Here is a 24,043-nt window from a genome sequence, read left to right as displayed (position 1 = left end):
CATGCTTTTATTCGTAGCAGAGATTTAAAGGCTGATTGTGTAAAAATGAATGATCTTAAATCATTCATCTAAAATACATTCAGAGTGACTAAGCAAGTGAAGGGGTGTGTCCCGCTTGATTTTTTTGGGCTTTTGTGATTTTTTTAGATAAAAATAATTGAAACATGTTATTGCAGCTGTATAACTGTTACAGTGGAGAGACTTGATTACTCAAATCACAGAAATGCTCCATCAAAGATGGTTCTTCAGGGGTTCTTTATTAAAGGGAATGGCTCTATATAGAACAATGATCATGCAAATGGTTCCTTGGATGTTTATGGTTCTATATAGAACCATTCCCTCCATAAACAGAGATGGAGAATGTGTTGTATTTGGTTCTATATAGAACCAGAAAGGGTTCTTCTATTGTTATGATGTCAAGCTTGTAACAACAGAAGAACCCTCTTGATGCTAAGTAGAACCATTTTCACAAAGTTTCTTCATAAACCTATGGAGGCTCAAAGAATCATTTCCATGGTGAAATGGTTCTCCAGGTTGATGGAGAATGTGTTCTACTCGGCTCTATATAGAATCAAAAATGGTCCTGCTGCTGTTATGATGTCAAGCTTGTAACAGTAAAAGATCCATGTTTGATGCTATATAGAACCATTTTCACAAGGTTCTGTATAGAACCATATATAGTACGTTCTCCATCAATCTGGAGAGCCATTTCACCATGGAAAGAGACAATTAGCCATGCAAATGGTGAGATAGAATCACTGTTTGATTTAGTTTGATGACTGAGGTAAGAGTTACACTAATGCTAGCTTAGCCTGTAGCTCAGTGGCTAGGCTATCAGTTCAGATTGGATGACACCACAGGGATTCCCCAGAATTCCTGTGGTGTGACCCAATCAGGAATTGTGTTTCGTATTTGCATAATGTATGCTGGGTGTAGTAGTGAAAAAACTTTGATGAATGAAAACATGAAAATATAAATTGTGAATTTTGTCAAACAGGCTGATTAATATAATACTGTATAACACAAAAATAACATGTTAAACTGTAGCGGTGCAAACCTCACCCCCACAACCTGACCCCACTGATGATGCTGCTGCTGCTGCATGAACCAAACTAATCAAATTAATCATTTGCTCCACCTGTTTTCCCTGTTTTTGTACTATAATACTTTATACTAACAATGTTTACTATCCAGTGTGGTCCAGAGGAGGATGGGTTCCCCTTCTGAGTCTTGGTTCCTCTCAAGGTTTCTTCCTGTTTCTCTTAGGGAGTTTTTCCTTGCCACTGTCGCCACTGGCGACGCTCAGGGGGGCTCGGACCCGGATTTCTGTCTGTAATGTTGATTTCCTTGTAAAGCTGCTTTGTGACAACACCTGTTGTAAAAAGCTCTATATAAATAAACTTTGCTTGCTTGCTAGTTTTAGGCTTGAGTGCACTGTCACCAGGAGACTTCACTAAGGATGTGCAACATGGAACGATATCACAATATCTGAGCACAGTTTAATCACATTTAATCGTCCTGCTTTGCATTTGCACTTGTACCATTTTCTTAGAAAGTATATCTTCAAAACAGCTTCTGCTCTCTCTGTGTTTAGGGGCTGTTCAGAGCTGTACCGCATCCCCATGGTGGAGTACAAACTGGACAGTGAGGGCACGCCCTGCGAGTACAAGACCCCCTTCAGGAGGAACACCACCTGGCACCGGGTGCCCACCACCCCAGCAGGCCAGCCTCTACCAAGAGGGTCTCCCACGCAGTGCCCTGAGCGAGGCCAGTGCCAGCCCATCCTCCAGCACAGCCAGGCCTCCATCCCACGCAGTACATCCTTCGACAGGAAATTACCAGACAACTCCAGGTATTCCCACAGTCCTTTCTCCTGGTATTCCCACAGTCCTTTCTCCTGGTATTCCCACAGTCCTTTCTCCAGGTATTCCACAGTCCTTTCGCCAGGTATTCCCACAGTCCTTTCTCCAGTTATTCCCACAGTCCTTTCTCCAGGTATTCCCACAGTCCTTTCTCCAGGTATTCCCACAGTCCTTTCTCCAGGTATTCCACAGTCCTTTCTCCAGGTATTCCCACAGTCCTTTCTCCAGGTATTCCACAGTCCTTTCTCCAGGTATTCCCACAGTCCCTTCTCCAGTTATTCCCACAGTCCTTTCTCCAGGTATTCCCATAGCCCTTTCTCCAGGTATTCCCACAGTCTTGCCTCCACATATTCCCACTGCATTTCCTTCATGAATTCCCACAGTGCTTTTGTCAGGTGTTCCCACAGTCTTTCCTTGAAATATTCCCACAGTCTTTTATTACAAACTGGTCACTAATCCATTTCTTCAAAAATGTAATTTTTTTATTCTTTTTTTAACTGAATAATCCACTTCACTCAACTAATCATTACCACTCTGTGGCTTATTTAAAAGGTTCTCTTATGTATCTCAGAGTCATTTGACCGACCTACACTCATAGTAATAAATGAATGTCCTGTTCTCAGATGGACACCAGTGTTGACCCAGTTTTTTTGTTGCCCTTTCATATGTTGACTGCTGTTATTTTCCTTTGTGCCACACAAGTATAGATTTAAGGACAGCACAGAGGAAGCCTGCCTCCCTGCAGGAGCTCGGTAATGAGCAGGCCTGAGCCTTTCAGATGCAGTTTACTTTAACCCGGTGATTCTGTTTCCATTCCAAAGCCCCGTGTGGTGGTGATGACCTTTATCTAACTGCAGGCTCTGTGAGAGTCAGTGTGGAGGAGGGTACAGTAATAAAGGATTAATACTTCTGCTCTTCATCACTCATTCACACGCTCGCTCAGGAAAGCCCACCGCTAGTTAAACATTCAGCGGGGGGAGGGGGGGTTTCCTCTGAGATGGGTCTAAAGCACATATTACAGCTGTGTGACTGACCGAGGGAAACTGTATGTAAACTTGCATGTTGCCTGTAACGCTGGTGCTGAGAAAGGTACAGGTGTTAATTAGCACTAATTAAAATGTTGCAGCACTAGGTCTGGGCGATAGGACGATGTAATCAGATATGGTTGATGTTGGACAAGTAACCCAGTGGTGATGTGTGAAAGGAGATAATTGGCATTTTGGTAAAAGAATTGAGAGAATTAGAGACTAATTAACCGTTAAACAGCGTTAAACAAATATGTTTTGGGGTTCATGTTTAAGAATTGTGTGGGCAGAGAGAGAGAGAGAGAGAGAGAGAGGAGGAGAGAGGAGGAGAGAGACAGGGTGTTATTTCTCTCTGCTGTGCACTGTCATGCCTTTACTGCACAGATTACCCCTCATTTACTCTACAAGAATGGAATCGAAGAATTAATGCAGAGGTGTTTTGGATCTTCAGCTCGGCTTGAAGTGAGTCACTGCAGTAAAAAAACAAGCTAAAATGACTGTAGGTTAGCATAGAGCAGCCAAGTTAACTCTACCCTGGAGAGAAAGTTCCTCTGATCCTTATCAAATATGCGATATTATTGATAATCAGCATTTTTTAAACTGTTTTTGATCACCCAGGGCCAAGTAGCGCTGTTAATTAAAGTATTAATCGTCATTAGTAGAACAATTAACCATTTTATCTGTGATAAAACAGAAGTTGGTTTCATTTTTTGTTAATGTTTGTTTTGTGAAGTACAGTGTAGGTATCCTGTTATCAGCCATTTCAGAATGAAAAATCTGTAATCTAAGCTAACTGTAAATGATAAACACTTTACTCACCCAAATTAATGTTTTTTTAAAGAGAGATGTGTGTAGATTAATGTCTAAAACTCATTTTGACTTTGAAAGAAAATCAATAAATTAGTCATTAATGACGTTTTTGTTTACTTTAACGCTAATACCCATAACTCATCTTTCTGCTTAAAACAGTGTGTTGTGTTTACAGTGGTATCAAATGGAAATGGAAAAGGTTCCTGCAGTTTTGTACACACAGAAATACAGCATAGTTGCTGATGCTTAAATACTTTTTTGATTTCCCTCACAGCGATTGGTGAAGAGAAAGAGAGGAAATACACAGAGGTGACTGAAATCAGATGACGGTCAGTGTTGGGCGGACTGACCTACAGAATTCATTTTCTCAGCAATAATTCATTTTGCCTCAGCGCTATTAGCACAGTAAGGTTTTTGTGCATCATTAAAAGAGACAAGACCAGCACACGAACCCACACCAGCAGGAGCTCAAATGGTTTCAAATCGTGACTGAAAATAGTTTATTTTTTAAAGGTAAGGATCACAGAAAGGACAGAGGCTAAAGACAGTGAGACTTGGTCTCTTGTGTTCAGATTACCTGATGGACGACAGCTACTACACTGAGGAGATGGTTTGGGCGGCGGGGACTGTACGAGATACGCTGTAATGTTGATCAGGGCTTCCCTCTCCAGCTAATCCTCATATTCTGTGGTTTTAGATGGAGAATGAGAAATGAGAGAGAGGAAAAAAGAAAGATGGAGACTGAGAGAGAGAAGGAAAGCGAGAGAAAGGGGGTGAGCGAGAAAATGCGAGAGTTAGAGAGACAGAGAGAGCACACAAGAGAGAAAGAGGGAGATAGAGAGACTTGAAGAAAGAGAGAGACTCTGTTGGTGTTCTACATTTAAGGCAGTAGATGGGAGTGAGTGAGTCTGCCTTGGTTCTCCATTAAGGCAGTAGATGGTTAAGAGCAGAGTGAGGCAGTGTGAGGCTCTCTGGGGATTCAGCTCTGTGTTTCTGTCTGTGTGTTTTTCTCCCCGCCTCTGTAAACGAGGCCAACAGTGTGGATTCATTCACCACCATAACTTCATATTTCATTTTTAATGAATGTAAAGCAAAAAGAAGTAGAGCATCTCTCTCTCTCTCTCTCTCTCTCTCTCTCTCTCTCTCTCTCTCTCTCTCTCTCTCTGTAGGGCTCTACAGGACATGGAGAATCCTCAGATCTCCTGCAGTAAGGCAGAGGGCAGTCAGCACTACCGCAGCTCGCCCAGTAACCAGTCGTCCTCCAGTGATCCAGGACCGTGTGGGAGCGCCACCTGGAGCCAGCAGCCCGGATACGAGGGGTATGTCACACTCACCCGCCCACAGATACTGCTCCGAAATCTCTACACACTGATTTAGAGAGTCCATCCCTGAAACCAGGTGTAGACAGATTAGAGCTTCAGTCAGACCTGGAATTTTGGTCCAAACCTTCAGTAGAAACTTGACCTATTTTGTATATATTAAATTAATAAAACCATATTTATTAAAGAGTGTTCCAGCATTTTTCAACACTATATGGCCAAAAGTATATGGACACCTCTCCTATTTATGGAGTGCAGGTGTTTCATCCACACCTTTTGCTAACAGGCATATAAAATTAAGCACAGAGCCACAAAATCTCCATAGACAACCACTGATGAGCTCAGTGACTTTAAACATGGTGCTTCTCTTAGGATGCCACCTCTGTCACAAGTTAGTTTGTGGGATTTCTGTCCTGCTAGAGCTGCTCCAGCCAACTGTAAGTGCTATTATTATGAAATGGAGCAACAACAGCTCAGCCATGAGGTGGTAGACCATCTATCTGTTACATCACTCACTCCAGAGCTCCAACCTGCCTCTGGAAGCAACATCAGCCCAAGAACTGTGCATTAAGAGCTTCATGAAATGGCTGAGCAGCTGCACACAGGCCTAAGATCACTATGTGCAATGCCAAGCGTCGGCTGGAGGGGTGTAAAGCACCGCCAGTGGACTCTGGAGCAGTGGAACCGTGTTCTCTGGAGTGATGATTCAGCTTCTCTGTGTGTCAGTCTGATGATGAGTCTGGGTTTGGTGGATCTCAGGAGAACGTTACCTACCGGAATGCAGAGCCAGCAGTAAAGTTTGGTGGAGGGGGGATGATGGGCGGGGCTGTTCTCCAGGGTTTGGGCTCTCAGTTCCAGTGCTTTAGATTTCATCACCCCCAACTTAAACGCCCCCCCGCGTCCCTGCTTACATTAACACAACAGAAAAGCTGTTGGTGTAGAAATCTGACAGAATTTGTCTTCCTGCAGTTGCCAGTCTCCTGTACTGCACGAGCGCTCCTCTGAGACGCAGGGCATGCTGGGAGACGGTGACGGGCTGAGAGAGAGAGAGCCCACACTGGAGAGAGCGCGCTCTGCAGGTGAGACACAGTCACACATACACTGGGCTGCAGTCATGATTCTGGTCTCAAGTTATTTTCCCAACCAGCAGAATTACAGAACTGTCCTGAAAAAGGATCTTTATAGCACCAAAATGTGTTTGTCTTTTTATTATAAGAGTTTATTAAAGGGTTATTACAGCACCCGCCCACCAAGAGCTGTGAAGTTTGCAGAACTAAGTCACATATGATGTTCATATATACTGTAATGTTGTTCTTTACGTCATAATTCTGTCACAGCTAAAGTGGTGAAGGAGTTAAAGATTCAGTGCGCTGTTTCAGGATTTGTGAGCTCTGATTGGGGACGAGCAAAATGATGCTTTAAACCTATTGTGATGAATGTTTTTGTGAGTGTATCATGGGAAGCACTTTTTAGAACACTGAACTTCATGTGTCATAAAGCGATCACTTACCGAGAGCCTGTAAACAACAACAACAACCAGGTAAACAACTACAGAAACCGCATAGTAACAAGTAGCTGACTCAGTGACTTGTGAAGTGAAATGATCTTAAATCTAGTCGAGATAACTGATATTTCTCATGCTGAGATTGTTATAAGCTTATTGCTTATCATTTAGTTATTATTAGACCTTTGCTTGTTTTAAGTGATTTTAGTAAGTGGAATTATCTCTTCTATCTATCTATCTATCTATCCATATATATATATATATATATAGATAGATAGATAGATATATAGGCAGGTAAGTTTGCTTTTTTCAAACAGATTCCTTACAAACAAGCAGCATTAAATGAGATCATTTTGCCACCTGAAATCACTTAAAATAAGTCAAAAAATCTTGAAATAAGTTAATCTCATAATGAGCAGACAGACGTCTCAGAAAAAAGAGGAATATGTGCTACATTTACGCTCGTTTCACTGTGCTACACTGCAAAAAAATGGTATCTTGTCAAGTAAAATTATATTAAATAAATAAGTCAATAAATCTAATAATTTTCCCGCTCAGGTTGTTGTGCGCTTAATTAAAGATTATTTACTTTATTTGTAGGCATTTTTACTTGATTTAAGTAATTTTTAGTAAAATTGTTTCACTATATTGGCAGATAATTTTGCTTGTTTTAAGAAATGAGCTTGAAACCAGCAAAATTATCTGTCACTATGGTGTGATAATTTTATGTAATAAAATTACTTAAAACAAGTAAATAATGTCTAGAAATAAGTTAGATAATCTTATAATAAGTGGACAACCATCTCAAAATGGGAAATATTAGACATATCGACTAGATGTAAGATCATTTCACCTGACAAGGTGCCATATTTTGCAGTGTATTCGTTTATTTTTGACTGATTGTTTGATGCTTTTCCTCTTGTTCCTTATTAAAGATTTTGCAGGTGTATTTTTCTGTTCTCAAAGCTCTGTGAAGCTGAATGTGGTGATGAACACTGTGTATTGTGAAAAAGCCTTCAGGTGTCTTGATGTTACACTTTTGTCCTCGCGCCCGGCCTCAGCGCTAAAGGTCAACTGCTATTAATACATCACATGTCTGCAGTCTTGCTCTGGGCTCTCAGGCTCACTGTCATCTTTCATGCTCTTCCCTCTTTAGAGGCCAAGTGGCACATGCCCTCCACCAAGATCCTCAACTCCCTGAAAGAGAGAGGCAAGGACTCGCCCAACAAGCTGACCCGGGTGAGTCTCCTTCTGGCACCGGCTGTAAACTCTGCTGTGGCCTCTGTTACAGTCTCTGTGTGTGAATGGATACACATGCAGATCTATACAGATGAGTTATTTAATTCCCAGCCAAAATAGACAGTAACCCTCTGTGGTCTGAGGTCGTTCTCTCGATTTGTTCATCTCTTCCTAAACTCTCCTTTATTTAACTCTCTCTATATTTTTTCTCCTCATATGTTTCATATCTAAATGCTCCGTTATCTTCATCACTACTTTCCAAAACCGCTGCAGCAGCTTCAGCAGCTGTAAACTCTCTGCACGCCATTTCACATGAGTCTCCGATGTGGACTGAATGAAGAATGAAGGGTTTCCGGCGTGATGGTCAGTTCTTAGTGATTTCCTGTGTGTCCATTGGTCAGTTTCACACAGAATGTAGACGGACACACCAATCCACCAGCTCCACACGGAAGATGATGTGTATCTCAGCCCCTCTTCATAGGCTCATAACTCCGGATGTGAGTCTCGTAAGATCTCGAGATAAGATGGAATGGAAAGGGCGACTCTACAGATTCAGGAAGTGTTTGAACTGGATTTCTGAGCTGGATCATCACAAAGATACAGACACAGATATAGAGACAGAGGATTTGACCCCAGAGGGTTAAATACGAGTTATTCATTTTTCCTCATCAGAAAACATGTTTAAGAGAAAATCACACAAAACCTCGCCAGCTAACTCTAATCTCCGCTGTGTGAGTCAGTGAGTCACTCTTCACCTTTATTCCAGCTTCCATTCTTTTCAGGAGACTCACTTTCAGCTCCTCAAAGAATCTGCAGACACGCCTCCAAAGTTCAGTCTTAGAAGCTGGTTGATCATTTTCTGCTTCTCACCATCCGAGTACGTGTTAATCATCTCAGCAGGTTTGCTTGGTTGTTTTCTTGCTGTAAAATTTGTTTCTTGCTACATTTTCCACAGATGTTTAATTAAAATTGATGGGGCTGTATGCAAAAGTTTGAACACCCCTGAGGAGATCACACGTTATTGATTGTTGAAGTGTAAATAAGTGTACATATCTTCTACAGAGACACACTGAGAGATGACATTTTCCTGTAAATCTGTTTATTTATATTTATTTGCTGTGTTTAACATATTTAAAAATAAAACATGTATAAATGTGTCATAACTTTTGTACAAGGCACTTTTTTTCTTGCAGCAATCTCACAATGAAAAGTATAAGATATATTGACTAGATTTAATATATCTTAACAAAATTATCATTTTTGCAGAATGATATTTCTCATGCTGAGATTATTGTTAGCTTATTATAAGATTATTTCAGTACTTTCTAGATATTCCTAAATTTGTCATTTTATATAGTAAACCTGTCACTGTATAGCTCAGATAATTTTGCTTATTTTGCTCGACACAAAAAATGTCTGCCAGTACAGTGAGATCATTTCACTTAATGAAGTTAATAAGCACATACACAGTAATTACCCAGTAAATGTATTAATTGTGTTCTCTGTAGAGGATGTATTAACTTATTTACACTCAGAAAATCAACAACAGGGAACTTGTCTGGTGCTTGACTGATGGTTCTAAGAGTCTTATTTGCGTTGACGGTGTTCATACCGCACTCAGATCGGTTATGTCTGGTTCTGTGCTTTTGCAGTCGCTGCTCTGAGGCTGTGGAACAGCCTAACTTTAAATAATAGAAATTTCTCATCTCTTACCGTTTTCATATCAAGACTGAAAACAAGTCCAAGTGTCTAGAAATGAGCTAAAGAGTCATATAATATTCTCGCAACAATCTTATAATGAGAAAAATTAGATATCTTTGTTAGATTTAAGGTGTTTTCAGGCGCTAAGATATCAGAGCTTTACAAATAAAAAACATACTTCTGTTTTCAGAGATCTCAGATTTAGACTCACTCCAGTGCAGATGTTCTCCTCTGTCTCCTTTTCTCAGTGAGGTTTTCCTGACCGCTACACATCCTTTTAGACCCATTGTGGTTCTCCTTCCTTATGCAAGTGGACTGTCTCATATCTAATCTCACACATATCTCCTGAAAAATCAATAACATGACCTTAATGGCTGTTTTTACTAGAAATGAAAAGGCTGAATGGTGGTCTATGACTGTTATTGGTGTGCGGTGTACTTCAAAATTGAGTTCCTCAAACTTGAAGAAGTTTTTTATTTTATTGAAAACAGTTTTTCCAAACCTTTGAAAATTAGTGTACACACATCCCTCCACTCCCCCCAGTCTGGCTGTCAGTGCGTATCGGCCTCACTGTGATGAATGAATGGAGATAAGGTCATCCTGCCCTTGGTGCTGCTGTTCGGTTGTGCTATCGGAGCAAATCTACAGTCTACGCTGGTGTCAGGCGGCAATATTTCAGTCACTGGCTCGCCTTAATGTAAGGTGCTCGTACAGCCCATCTGTTACTTTCTTTGTCTTTCTGCAGGTGACGAGTTCAGAACCCGGTGCCGGGGGGTTCAGAGGCTTGGACAGGGAAAGAAATAATTGCTATAGAATGATTCAGTTCATTGAAATACAATACAAGGCATTTTAAAAATGACTGCTTTCCAGGACGTAATGGTTAAAAACCTATTGCTTACCATAGCAAGGTCAAAGGTCAGTGGGTACAAACTTTGGCTGTGTAAAATCTGTGTTAAATCTGCTGAAGTTATCGTAGATAGAGGTCATTCTAAAAGCTCCCCCTCAGTCTGCTGAAAGGCCTGCACTGACTGCATAAGGCGTGCTGTGCTTGGGCCCCGATGATTGCCACTTGCAATGCAGTGTGTAGCGTTGGGTTACACACCTCTGGTCCCGGTGTTCAGCACAGTTTGGTGATTTACCTGTTCAAACACACCTGATTACACTCCTCTGTTAACTGCCAGGTTTAGTGGGTGTGTTTGAGTAGGGACACTGCCAGACTGTGCTGGACGCTGGCCATCCAGGACCCGAGTTCTGCACCCCTGTTGTAGACAGTCGTTTGGCTCTTAAGAGACAGTCCACATAAATCAACCTGTTCTACATCAGTTTAAACAAAACTGAAGCTCTAGCTGCTTGTCTTGGTTGTGAATGATGATAATTTATACACTGCAAAAATTAGTATTTTGACAAGTGAAATGATCGTAAATGTAGTCAGTAGATCTAAAAGTTCTGATTTAAGACTGTTGTAAGCTAATTCAAGTCAAGTCGAGAGTCAAGAGGCTTTTATTGTCATTCCATCTATGTACAGTACACAGTGGAGCGAAATTACGTTCCTCCAGGAACAACAACCTGCAACAAGGAACAAAAGTACAAAAGTACAAAATTACAAAGTGCGAATGTGCAGACAGTGCAAACAAAAATTAAGCTAGAAAACAAATACATACAATAAATTAAACAGACATTAGACACAGTAAACAGACCGGACAGTGTAGCACCGACACAGCACAGATTTCTGGACATGAGGTAGTGGAATAAGGTGCAGACATATTTGACGTGATGTGATCTGTAAGTTACGTCAGATAACATATATAAACACAGCAGTTACTGAGGTAGTAAAACAATTACAATTACTGAGGTAGTAAAACAGTTACTGAGGTAGTAAAACAGTTACTGAGGTAGTAAAACAGTTACTGAGGTAGGTACTGAGATAATTATATCTTAAAATCAGCAAAATTATTTTCATAATTTCTCGAAACAAGTAAAATGAACTGCCAATGAAAAAAATGCACTAACAAGATACAGTTACTGAAATCATAAGAAATGTCTAGAAAAGTTTAAATATCTGAAAAAAAGGTGAATAATCTTACATTATTCCTGCAACGATCTCACAATGAGAAATATTAGATATATTGACCATATCTGAGATGTTGTCACTTGATAGATTATAGATTTAGGAACATTTCACTTGCCATTTTTTGCAGAGCACATATTTACATTTCCCTCCCAACATTCAAAAGCTGTCAGAGAAAGAAAACGAACCCAACGTCATGGGTCTGTAAACTTTTTCACGTGTCTAAATCTCTGAGTCTGCTGCTAGAGGAGGGGTTCTTCCTCAGAACTCCTCCAGTCTACACCATCCACATGAGGGGCGTGTTCGATCAGTCAGTGTTGTGCTCGTAGGTGGTGGGTGACAGCAGGGGGGCACTTAAGCAGCGAATCAGATTTTTACCAGGGCCCGTACCCCTGTAGCCGTACCCCTGTAGCCGTACCCCTGTAGCCCCACCCCTGGATCCGCCCATGTGGTTGAGCCTGTATTACAGCCCATCACATGATGAATGAGGGGACGGAGAGCAGCGAGCAGCAGAAGCGTCTCTGTGAGCCGCTGTAGTGAGTGCAGTGAGTGAAGTATCGAGGCGTGCCTGTCGTCCTGCACTGTCTGCTCATGATTCATTATAGAACGTGCTTTTGAACTCCATGAATAATGAACGCTCCTCCTCCGTAGCAGATCGAGGAGGCGCTGCACACCGCGCTCGCTAAATGACCACTTTCAGCCATCGACCCGCTTTTACCCTCCTCTCTGAAACGCTGTCCTCCTCATCTCTCCGACTCTGAAACGCTGCAGGCTGCGCTCTGCGAGATCTCTGAGGATCTGCTGTCTTTCGTCTGCACTGTAATTACTAAAGGCACTGGAAATTTGCATACATTACCAATCGCAGATTTGCTTATTATCTGGCAGTAATTAGTCGTGCTGGACTGCGGGGCGGCAGCATGTGGTGTAAATACAGAGAGACGTGCTGGTGAGTTGGGCTAATCAAGCTGCTGCAAACTGTCAAAAAGAATGTTTCGCTGTAAACGAGCCAGATTTGCCCTTAATCATCTCCGGATGTGAGCAGTATATTTCAGCACGAGTTATGAGTTATGAGTTATGAGTTATGTAATATGTTAATGCCACCGCAGGAAATCTCAAAACTGATAAATACATTACAATATATTTTAAACAAACGTTTTGTTGGTTTTTAGAAAAAAGATGTATTCATGAGCACTGAGTACATGTTACTATGGAAATTTACACCCCCCCCCCACCACCACCCCCACCTTGAACCTGAAATTTTCACTAGTACCAGTTGTTCATGAGGAAGCATCCGAACTATGTCCCTATACTACTGAGTGACAGAAGGGGGCGTCTGTCCTAGCCAGTAATTTTAGATATGTTTCCTAGCTACACACTTCAAAAAGATGGTTCTTTGGTAAAGAAAATATATATGATATCTGCATAGAACCATGAGCACACAAAGAACCCTTTGCATGATTAAATGGTTCTTTGCATGGTGAAATCGTTCTTCAGATTGATGGAGATTGTGCTGTAGATGGTTCTATACAGAACTGTTTTCAAAAAGATTCAAAATAGAATCAAAAAGGGTTCTTCTGTTGTTACAAGCTTGAAATCATAAGAGTGGCAGAACCATTTCGGTGCTATATAGATCCATCTATAGCAATCTGCAATTTGAAGAACCTTTCATGATGCAAAGAACCCTTAAATTTGCAACCATTTTCTTTACTAAAGAACCCTTGAAGAGCCATCTCCTCTAAGAGTGTAGGAGTAAGAGTTCTACTAATTTCCTGAGCTAAACATTTCCAAAATCTAAAAACATGTTTACACTTTATCAGTATCACTGCTGATAAATGTGATCTAGATAATCTAGATAATATCTTGTATTTGTGTTTACTCTCTTGCCCCTTTCTGGTGATCTGAAGATGGTTATTGCAGATAAACGGCTGCAGTAAGATATTCAGCTCTCTAGCAGGAACGTTAGATCACTGCATTCATTAACTAACAGAAAAAACAGCTTCCAGAAATCCACCAAGAGCTGTTTGTTTTTCAAAAGCTCCTCCTAACATCTTGTTTTTTGCTTAATATTTTGAAAACTATCTCTGATACAGTAGGAAAGTCCAGCTCCTACCGTTTATGAACAGTTCAGCTGAAAGAGCAAACATCACAACCTCCCCCACAGGTGAGGCTGACTAACAGACTGGGGGGAAATTGTACCCATAGCTAAAATGGTAACGGGCACAAAGCACAGTTAATTTACTGCAGTTTAAATGCTGGACGCAGAGTTCAGGTTTGTTATTTTTCTCTCCAAACAAGCACAAACCAAAGCTAAGCTGGCCACTCTTCAGTGGCTTCAAACTGGACTTTTCGGTCCTTTTCTCACTCGAGCTTTCCAGTTCTTCAGTCTGTTGCTGCTGCTCGTCCCTCTCTCTCTGTTCCTTCTCTGCCCCGCCTCCGTCGCTGCCCCCGCTCTCCGGCTTGGCCACCAGGATCGAACGTGAGGCAGATTAAAGTGGCTGTGCTGCAGGACCGGAGGCGGTGCCCAGGAGACAGGGCTCGAGACTCGAGGCCTTCCTCAACCAACTCGCAGATCTCCTCTCCCCACCATCCTCTGGGGCTTCATCCTCACTTTAGTTCGGGCCCCACCTTCCTGCTGGCCAGGGGATGGCCGCACGTGTCAAAACTAAATATAAAAATATATTTAGCATAATATTTTACGAAAAGATATCTTTATTCTATTTTTGACCACAAAGTAGAAGAGCATAGTATGTTTTTGATAAATCTGTAAATGAAATCTTGAACAGTCGTATATGGGAGATATGGAGATGGAGATTGTGTACTTTGGGGTCTGAGCTGTAACAGTGTGTTAAACTAACCCCCCCGTGTGAAGGCTGTACTTTAGCCTGGCTCTCACTGTGAGCTGTTTATCTGCTTTAGTCCAACCCTAAACCAGCTGTAGCTGTTCAGTGGTTCCTCCCACCTTGGAGATACATCATTAGTGCTTTTCTAGCCGTAACTCTCACTCTCGACACTATTGCAGCGCCGCTGTTGGAGGACAGGAGGCGTGTTTACTGATATATCCATTACATTTCGGCTGGAATTTTCCTTTAACCTGGATGTTTGTGTGTGTGTGTGTGTGTGTGTGTGTGTGTGTGTGTGTGTGTGTCCATCAGGGTGGAGATAAGAACTCCAGCCACTCCAGCAGCAACACTCTGTCCAGCAGTGCCTCCAGCAGTAACAGCGATGAGAAGCACTTTGGATCCGGTGACCTGATGGACCCGGAGATGCTCGGCCTCACGTACATCAAAGGAGCCTCCACGGACAGCGGAATAGACACTGCACCGTGCTGCGCCCCCCCTCCGCCTCCGGGCGTGGCCTCCGCCGGCGTGGCCCGCATGGTGCTGCAGGGTCGGGGGGCGGTGGAGCAGGGACACTCCTGGACGCCGGAGCATCCAGAGGACGGAGGAGCAGACGAGGAGCACGCCAAGCTGTACCTGCCCCAGAGCTACGCCGCGGCGCTGGCAGTCGGACACGCGGCCACCGACAGCAGCGTGGGAGATCTGAGCGAGATCCCCACACACTCCAGGTGAGGGAGCGAGACGGCAGCTTAGGCTGGAGTCAAAGGTACAAACTGTGACTGAGGGGTCAGTAGCGTCAGATCACTGAGTTGTTTTTGTCAGTGTTAATGGGGGAAATAGGAAGTGGCCAGGCTCCCCTTAAACCGGCTCTGACGGCAGGGCTGACAAAACGTAGCGAATCATTAATTCAAATAAAGACAGTGGTGCGCTGAACGCTGAGTTACGCAAGCTTTGCACCTACAGCAGCTGAGAAGGCTGTTCTCCATCAAACACACAACACTGCCACAACAATGTCTACTTTCTTACAACGCTGCTGCAAAGGTGGCGCTGTGTATGTTTGTCTCAACAAGCTTGTCACAATGTTATCACAACCTCGTTATTAAATAACGTTGCCATATGGTATTATGACTACTTACTGGCAGCTTCGCAGAATTCTGTGGAACTTACGAGGATTTTAGGAGGTTGTGGCAACATACTGACAGCATTGCCACTACAGTGTCACAGTGTTGTCAGATAACGTTGTGACAACTTTCTGAGGAGTTATATTTAAACGTTGGGGGCACCAAAACAACAGGTTGTCACAACGGAAGTGTTTGCTTGGCGTTCTTTTTGAAGAATTTACTGATTAAACGAATTTTAATGCCCATTTAAAACTTCAAAACACGTCTTCTGATGTCTTCAGTTGTTGCGTACGCCCAGCTGCAGTGGCTGCATTGGTAGAGGACTTTATTAGAGTTCGTTGTGTGTGCTGCCTCACAACGAACTCCTCTGACACGCCCATCAAATGAGAGAAAATACACCTTAAAGCTCACAGCACACCGTTTCACACTGTTTCACACCGTTTTGAAGAAACACGTTTAGCTTGGAAACCGTAGCAAAACGGTGCACAGCGTTTTGAGGTTGAACGCACCCCACCTGAGGAGGCTGGTGATTCCAGGGTCCGTATCTCTGGTTCCTTTAAGGCTAGCAATGCGATCCAGGGCTCGTTGGAAAAGTCACACTGTACTGACCTGTGGAGTTTGGCTTCCTCTCAGATTTTTAAAGTCAGGTTTAGTTGTGCTTAGTAGTGCTGTTCTCCGCTCTGGACTGGTCAGTGGTTCTCAGCAATCCGGCAGCCCATTGGCCCACAGCTCCAAACGCAGCTCCTCACCAGAGTGGTCCAGACCCGGAGCTCATACGGCCGCCTGCTGCAGGAGAGCAGAGGACCGACCCGACCCAGAGCAGCCCCCAAACCTGCCCGAGTGTGGGTGAGTGCAGCGCCAATGGGTTCACAGCCCTCCCCTCCTCTCCCTCCAAGAGAGGAAATCAGCTGACTGTGAGGCCTTAACAGGAAGTGCAGGTGTTGAGTCAGTTTGTTGAGAAGATCAGGGCCAGATGGACTCTGTCATACTGAAGTACAGAGGAGAATATTTCAGATTAAACTCCTTTTATTAGGATTAGGAATTAAACAGTAAATTGCACAAAATTCTGTGAACACTGGGCCTCGTTTACTAACCAGAACATTTCTTCTAAAGACATTCTTCAAACCCACTTACACAGAAAACAACAAATGATGGAACAAAACAGGCCTCTGAGGTCGTGTGTCACTCTGTGGTCTGCGTGTCTGTGTGAGGAACTCTGGATCTGAGCTGAATTTTCTATGAGAATAATGAACATTTTCAAAATCGCTGCTATTGCAGCCTCTGCAGTAATAAACAAACCCTGATATGTTCTGTCCTGTGCACGTTTCCACCGAGTGTCACTGGATCCTCTTACAGGGTCATTAAGGAGTCAGAATATGAATAATGCTGTAAGTGAGCTGAAATGACAGTGAAAGTCAGTCTACTGTTAAACGTCAACACTGCCACCACCAACGCCGGCTCCTCAAACTGCAGGATAAAACTGACAGACACCCTAAACCGCCACGCTGGACAGAGTAGCTAGAGTGTTTTGGTGAGGTCAGTCTTATGATGTTAGTTCAGTGCGCAGCAGTGTTACCACACATGTACCAATAGTCATATTTTGACTCCTTAACAACCTCGTAGGCCAGAGGATCTGGCAACGTTTGGAGGAAAAATCTTTGTACAGTAAATCGTCTCAGCTTTGGAAGATTTTTTTGTTTACAATAAAATGAGAGCAGCGATTTTTCCCTTAGAGATAAACAGCTTAGACCCGGAGTTCCTAATATGGGCTTAGCTACCCTCTTAAAAAAAGAAGGTTCTTTAAGGGTTCTTAGTAAAAGGTATGTTTCTTTTTAGAACCATCACTTCTATACACCTTTAAATAGATGGTTCTTCAAGGGTTCTTTAGAAAAGGCAATGTTTCATGCTTAAATGGTTCTCTGCATCTGTATAGAACATTTTTGAAAAGGGAACACTCAACGTCATTCCCTGCTCTGACATCCGACTTTTGAGGATTTTGAGGTTGGGTTGGCGAGGCTACCTCGAGTTCCTACACTCTTAAAAAAGATGGTTATTCAAGAGTTCTTTAGTAAAGAAAACGATGTGCATGGTCCTTAATAGAACCTTTTTGAAAAGCATCTTTCTATTGTTATGATACATTGTTACAATAGAAGAACCCTTTTGGTGCTATATAGAACCCTTTTCAAAAAGATTCTATATAGAACCATATACAGAGAACCATTTCATCATGCAAAGAACACTTTAATCATGCAAAGCGTTCTTTGTGTTGATGGTTCTATATAGAAACATTTTCTTTACTGATGAACCCTTGAAGAACCATCTTTTTGAGAGTGGGAAATCCGAGTTTTGGGGTCGTTCCTTTTGAAACCTCCTACTGGGAACTCAGACATTCCGACTCCCCAGTTGAAACGGAATGCACCAGGAGAACCAGCTGGGGATGAAAGTTCTCTCCTTCGGTTCTCCTCCCGATGAAAAGAACGCCGGCTCAGTAACAGCAGAGCTGCTGGACTCTGAGCCGGTCGACCAGCTGCAGCTGCTCCTGATTGAAGCAGACAGTTCAGCTCCAGCCTAAATCAGCTCCGTAACACGCCACACAATGACTGTCACTTCCTGTTATTGATGGGCTCTGATAGCCTCAGGCTCAGTGACCTGTCCTCCACTGGGCAGTCCTACCTGCCTCGCTTTAGCGGGTTTACTGTGGACAGACTATAGAAACTCAAACTGATCTCAGAATGTTTTCCATTTTCTCAACAATAAGGAAACAGCAGTGTACCAGAAATGAGCATTATCGTTATTATCATTATTATTATTATCACAAATTCTTTGTTTCACTTCTTGTATGCCACTCTTAAAAAGATGGTTCTTCAAGGGTTCTTTAGTAATGACAGTGGTTTTATATAGAACCATGAACACTCTGGTTCTCTGCATAGTAAAACGGTTCTTCAGACTGACCCTTTTTAAAAGGGTTCTATACAGCACCAAGAAGAGTTCTTCTATTGTAACAAGCTTGACATTGTAGCAATAAAAGAACCCTTTTTGGTGCTATATAGAACCATCTACAACACATTCTCCATCAGTCTGAAGAACCATTTCAACATGCAGAGAACCATTTAAGCATGCAAATGGTTCTTTGAGTGTTGATTATTCTACATAGAACTTTTTTCTTGACTAAAGAACCCTTGAAGAACCATCCTTTTTTAAGAGAGTAGGATTTTTTCAGGTGGGGCCATAAAGGGGCCACAGTTCGTAAAATTCTAAGAGCTCCTTAATTGGCTGTGATTTCTATATAATATATTTGTGTACATTATTCACATCACACAGATATACTTTGTTATCTTGAGATCACAAGATATTTAACTCATTATCTCATTATAACAACTTTATCTTGAGATCACAAGATATTTAACTAATTATCTCATTATAACAACTTTATCTTGATCACAAGATAGTTAACTTGTTATCTCAAGATAACAATCCAAAAAATTATAGCAACAGCTCATGGCCTCTCCGGACTTCCGTAGTTTTCCCACATGCTCAGACTGAGAGAACCGAAAGAAAGAGAGAACGTGAGAGTTTAGATGCACTGAAGAACCCCATTACTGAGCTCAGATCCAGCTTCTTTATCAGATTTACTAATCAGATTTATAGACCTTAATCTGATTTAGGAAATCAGAGTGCATGTTTACACAACCACTTAATCAGATCACTGCAGGAACCTGATAATGATCGGATTGTTGATTGTCTGATGGTTTCCTAATGGGATCTAAAGGTGTTCTAGCGTTCTCTAACGATAAGCCTTTTCCAATTAGAAAGCAAAACGACCCGGTTCCAGTCCAAGTGGTTCTAACGGTCTTTTCCAGCAGGGCAGACAGAGGGATTGAGAGCAGGGAGGAGGAGCGCTCGTGTGTGAGGCTCTGGTGTCCGGCTGCTCGGTGATCCGGCTGTGTGCGGTGCCGGTTAAGCGCTGTGTGATTGATTATGGGCTCTGAATTGTTTTTCCAGTGTTATGAAAAAGGCCTGTAATGCAGTTACGCCTTCATTGTTTTCTCTCTTATGTACCATGTTATGTAACTGTGCCTCCAGACAGCCGACCCAATATCGTTCACAGTTATTGTCCTCCCCTACTGAAGCCCCCCCTCCACCCCACCCCCCCACGTTTGTTTTTTTCATTACACTGTATAAATCTAACTGTATCAAAGCTGCTGATTAATTAACTCTCGTTTGCTTATTTTTCTGCTTTTCTTCGGCTTCAGAGGAGCTGAGCGCTTGTTGTCTTTGCTACTAAAGACTCTGTCCGAGAGGTCCAGGTACACCTTAACCCCCCGTGGTCTACTGTGTTTTCCTCTCTGTCCCTGTGGTGACCTTTACCCTCTGACCCCTGACCTCACACCCCTGTTCACTGAACCGTTGTTGTGTGCTGTGATTCAGCTCTGACTCAGTGAGCGTGACTTTTCACTGAAGTCGGGATCCACACCTCGCCCCCCCCCCGCCAGCGCTGTTTCCACGCCTGCCGTTTGTCAGCTCTGGACTTCGCCCTCAGCTGTCTCTCTCTCTCTCTCTCTCTCACCGTGCATTCTCCAACACTCTCTCACCCACACGCACACCGTATACCAGCCGAGGTCGGGGGTCAGTGTGCGTGCGGTGGTGCCAGACGAGGAGAGACGTGCTAACGCTAAACGGAGCCCACGGCCACAGAGTGGATTTCAGCGTCACCTCTCTGTAACACACACAGTCAGGGCTCATACAGCGTTGATGTGCTCTGTGAATGCAGGGCTGTCCTTCAGATCCTTACAGTGTGGGTGATATATATCTGATAGATGGGGACTCGAGTCAGTGGCTCACTCAGTCCGTATGTTGACTGACTCATGACTTGATTCGGACTCACACCTCAGAAACTCAGGCTTGGATTTGCAGCCCAGAGTCCCGACTTACCACACCTCAGAGACTCGTGACTCCAGACTCGACTCGACTCGGACTCGCACCTCAGAGACTCGAGACTAGACTTGGACTTGAACCTCAGAGGCTTAAGACTCAACTCAGACTCTCACCTCAGAGGCTCAAGACGCAACTCAGACTCGCACCTCAGAGACTTGAGACTAGACTCGGACTTGAACCTCAGACACTCAAAACTCGACTTGGACTCGCACCTTAGAGACTCGACTCGGACTCACACTTGAGAGACTCGAGACTGAACTCAGTCTCGCACCTCAGAGAGTTGAGGTCCAGAGACAAGGTTTTGTGTTATGTAATAACAGCTAGTCAAATTGGCCACTTCAAGCTTTGACTTTAATAGCTGCAAACGCTGAACAGAAAGACTCGTGATCTAGATATCAGTATTGTCCTTAGCTGTATTGAGGTGGTCGTATTGAGGTGGTCGTGTTGAGGTGCTCGTATTGAGGTGGTCGTATTAAGGTGGTCGTATTGAGGTGCTCGTATTGAGGTGCTCGTATTGAGGTGCTGTATTGAGGTGCTCGTATTGAGGTGCTGTATTAAGGTGGTCGTATTGAGGTGGTCGTATTAAGGTGGTCGTATTGAGGTGGTCGTATTGAGGTGGTCGTATTAAGGTGCTCGTATTGAGGTGCTCGTATTGAGGTGCTGTATTAAGGTGGTCGTATTGAGGTGCTCGTATTGAGGTGGTCGTATTGAGGTGGTCGTATTGAGGTGCTGTATTGAGGTGCTCGTACTGAGGTGCTCGTATTGAGGTGCTCGTATTGAGGTGCTCGTATTGAGGTGGTCGTATTGAGGTGCTGTATTGAGGTGCTCGTATTGAGGTGCTCGTATTGAGGTGCTGTATTGAGGTGCTCGTATTGAGGTGCTCGTATTGAGGTGCTCGTATTGAGGTGGTCGTATTGAGGTGGTCGTATTGAGGTGCTCGTATTGAGGTGCTGTATTGAGGTGCTGTATTGAGGTGCTCGTATTGAGGTGCTCGTACTGAGGTGCTCGTATTGAGGTGCTCGTATTGAGGTGCTCGTATCCAGGTCGGCACTGATACAGTACCGCATCTGCGACACTGTTTGTAATAAACACATAAATTGCCCAATTAAGCCAGTGAAAATCCCGAGTGGATGAAATCAGGAGTTCGTCGGGGCCGTTACTGAGGCTTTTACAGCAGACTGCAGTGTACAGTGGGGTTTGGGTGCAGGCTGGGGTTCCGTCCTGACTCCGAGTTTGTCGGTGTGTGTTTGTGCGTGAGCCCTGACAGCGTTCTAACACCCTGCCAACACCACTCAGTGACACCCCACTCACACACTCCTCCACGACTGCTCACTTAAAGTGGGGCTGCAGTTACAGCAGGGTCAGCGCTCTGGACTCTCTCACCCTCACTGCTCCTCCTTCACGCTGGAGGTTCCTGCTCCAGAGGGCTGCAGTCATCTGAACAATGAATGTTAGTGTTGTGTAGTTTTACATTGTTTAGTATTTAAAAGTGAAATCAAATCGTGTGGCTGGTTCAAGACGTCTCAGCATAAAAACAAAGTTTACTGTCACCTTCTGTCAAAAGTGTTGACTTGAAACGCTGTGCGTTTTTGTTTGATAGACAGTAAGAAAATCATGTTTATGCGTGTATAAAAGAGTACAGAATGGAATGAGGCTGCTGTTGCATTTAATGAATCTGAATCATTTTTCATCTTTTTTTTTTAATGTTTTGTATGTTTTTGGTCCTGTGTGTTCGTATAGTATGTCAAAGTGAGAAAATAAGTGTCAGGTCTTATAGGTGATGTTGTGGGAGGAGAAAAAAGATACCAAACATTGGCATGTATGGTAAACATTCTTAATGTGGTAGAAAAAGGCAAAATCAAGAATATTCAAAAACAGCCAAAATAGTCCCAGACTAATAAGGGTTAAATCTACTGTCGTCTATTGCAGCGGTTTCCAGTCTTAGTCTGATTCAAGCTAGAGTTTAGAGTGAGGAGGACAAAAAAGCTTTGTTTGATTGTTTTCTTCATGTGAATCAGTGACAGCAATACTGTGTTACTAGAAAACAGTACATTAACAGTCACATGGCAGATCGTACTGGCTTTAGAATCATCAGGGGTGATTCAGTAGTTGGTAATTGATAGGATAGATGGCTGTAATTTACTGTACTGCTGAAGTCGCTTCTGCAGCCTGTTCGTTGTTCTTTTGCGTGGTATTAAAAAGGCTCACTGCCATGTGACCAGTCAGCTGAAATTGGCATCGTACCCTTGAGACAACAAAAACTCAGCAGAGAGAAAGAAAAATCCATTAGATTAGTCTGTCATTTCAGAACACTCCGCTGAGCTCTGCGTCAGGCCCGAGAGACGCAAAGTCAACAGATGGATGATCCAATTAAAGCACATTTTACTGTGTTTTAGTTAAAACCGGAGTGAGGGATTTTCAGAGAATAAAGAGAGAATAAAGTGTCAGCTCTGAACTCTCTAAAACAGTGACGGGGGTCTGGAGGAGCCTCTTTATAGACAAAGCCCCTCACTGTAATAGCCACGTATTACATCACTGCTGTCAGAACAAAACCTCATCTCTCCAAAACAGTAACTTTACAGGAGAAGAAAAAAACATAGTTTATTTTTAATGTAAGTCAAATATACTTTTTTTCCAAGTCAGTTTGTTTTGTTTCTTTTGGTTCATTCGTCATTAAATTTACACACAATGTAAAAGACAAAAGACATTATCAAATGTCAAAAACTGAAAAGTAAAAGATACGAGGTTTTGTTCCAACAGCAGTGATATATTCCAGTTCAGACCTAACTAAACTGTAATATTTAAGAGTTTCAATGTCAATAATAATAATAATAATAATGAAACTACGATATAAAATATTCATTAATCATCATATAATAATAGGAAATATCATAATAAAGCAGTGTTTACTGCAGAAACCTTGCTCACCAAATTGCCACCACAGTGATGATGCTGATTTCTGCTAGCACATCTATGCAGTTTCCTATACTATAATAGCATCAAGCTAACGGTGCTACACATTTGTTTTTCCACTCTGGGTTTAATACAGCAGATTGTTTTTAGATTGAAATTGTGCAGTAAACTGCTAGAAAGAGTGCACACTTGATGACATTGTGTGGGTTTGTTTCCTCTTGTACCGAAGCTGGCATCATATTTCTAATATCACTTCCAACATAAACATTGTATATGACATTATATGGTTTAGTAGTCGCTGGAGAATGTGGACAGTGTCGTTAGACCCTGCCACATAAAAACACACAGTCTGCTTTGACCACTGATGTCTCTAGTTCTGTGTACCTGTTTGGTACGACTCCATTTCCTGTTAGTTTTTCTCTGAAATGGTTTGGATTGTGTCTTTTAAGGCCTCCTGGTGAAACGCAGCACCTTCTGCTGTTAAAAAATAATGCAACTGTTCTGCTTCAGCAAGTCTTCATGGTGGTGTTCCTCTCCTTAAATGCCCCACAGCTGCTCTTACTCTGGTGTGAGGGCAGCCCAGGTGACACATAACCCCCCACCCCCACCCCCCCACCACATGACTTAGCATGGCTGCACCTGTGTTTTTCCCTCCACTTTCCGTCCTCTTCCCTTCTCAGAGTGCTGATAGCTGGTGACAGTGTTTTGT

At 42.9% G+C, this 24,043-nt stretch overlaps 1 protein-coding gene across 1 annotated transcript in view; it reads left to right on the top strand.

Moving 5' to 3' along the window:
- Positions 1 to 24,043, top strand: part of LOC118810079 (signal-induced proliferation-associated 1-like protein 2) — a 183,621-nt gene that overhangs the window by 130,683 nt on the left and 28,895 nt on the right. The window contains exons 10-14 of the mRNA XM_036573604.1: positions 1,595 to 1,852; positions 4,867 to 5,016; positions 5,986 to 6,095; positions 7,677 to 7,759; positions 14,681 to 15,093. Of these exons, the coding sequence (XP_036429497.1) occupies positions 1,595 to 1,852; positions 4,867 to 5,016; positions 5,986 to 6,095; positions 7,677 to 7,759; positions 14,681 to 15,093 (1,014 nt within the window). The remainder of the gene's footprint in view (positions 1 to 1,594; positions 1,853 to 4,866; positions 5,017 to 5,985; positions 6,096 to 7,676; positions 7,760 to 14,680; positions 15,094 to 24,043) is intronic.

The sequence above is a fragment of the Colossoma macropomum genome, unplaced genomic scaffold, assembly GCF_904425465.1.
Source record: "Colossoma macropomum unplaced genomic scaffold, Colossoma_macropomum, whole genome shotgun sequence".
Lineage (NCBI taxonomy): Eukaryota > Metazoa > Chordata > Actinopteri > Characiformes > Serrasalmidae > Colossoma > Colossoma macropomum.
The sequence above is the reverse complement of the archived record's forward strand: the minus strand, read 5'-3'. Positions and strand labels throughout refer to the sequence as shown.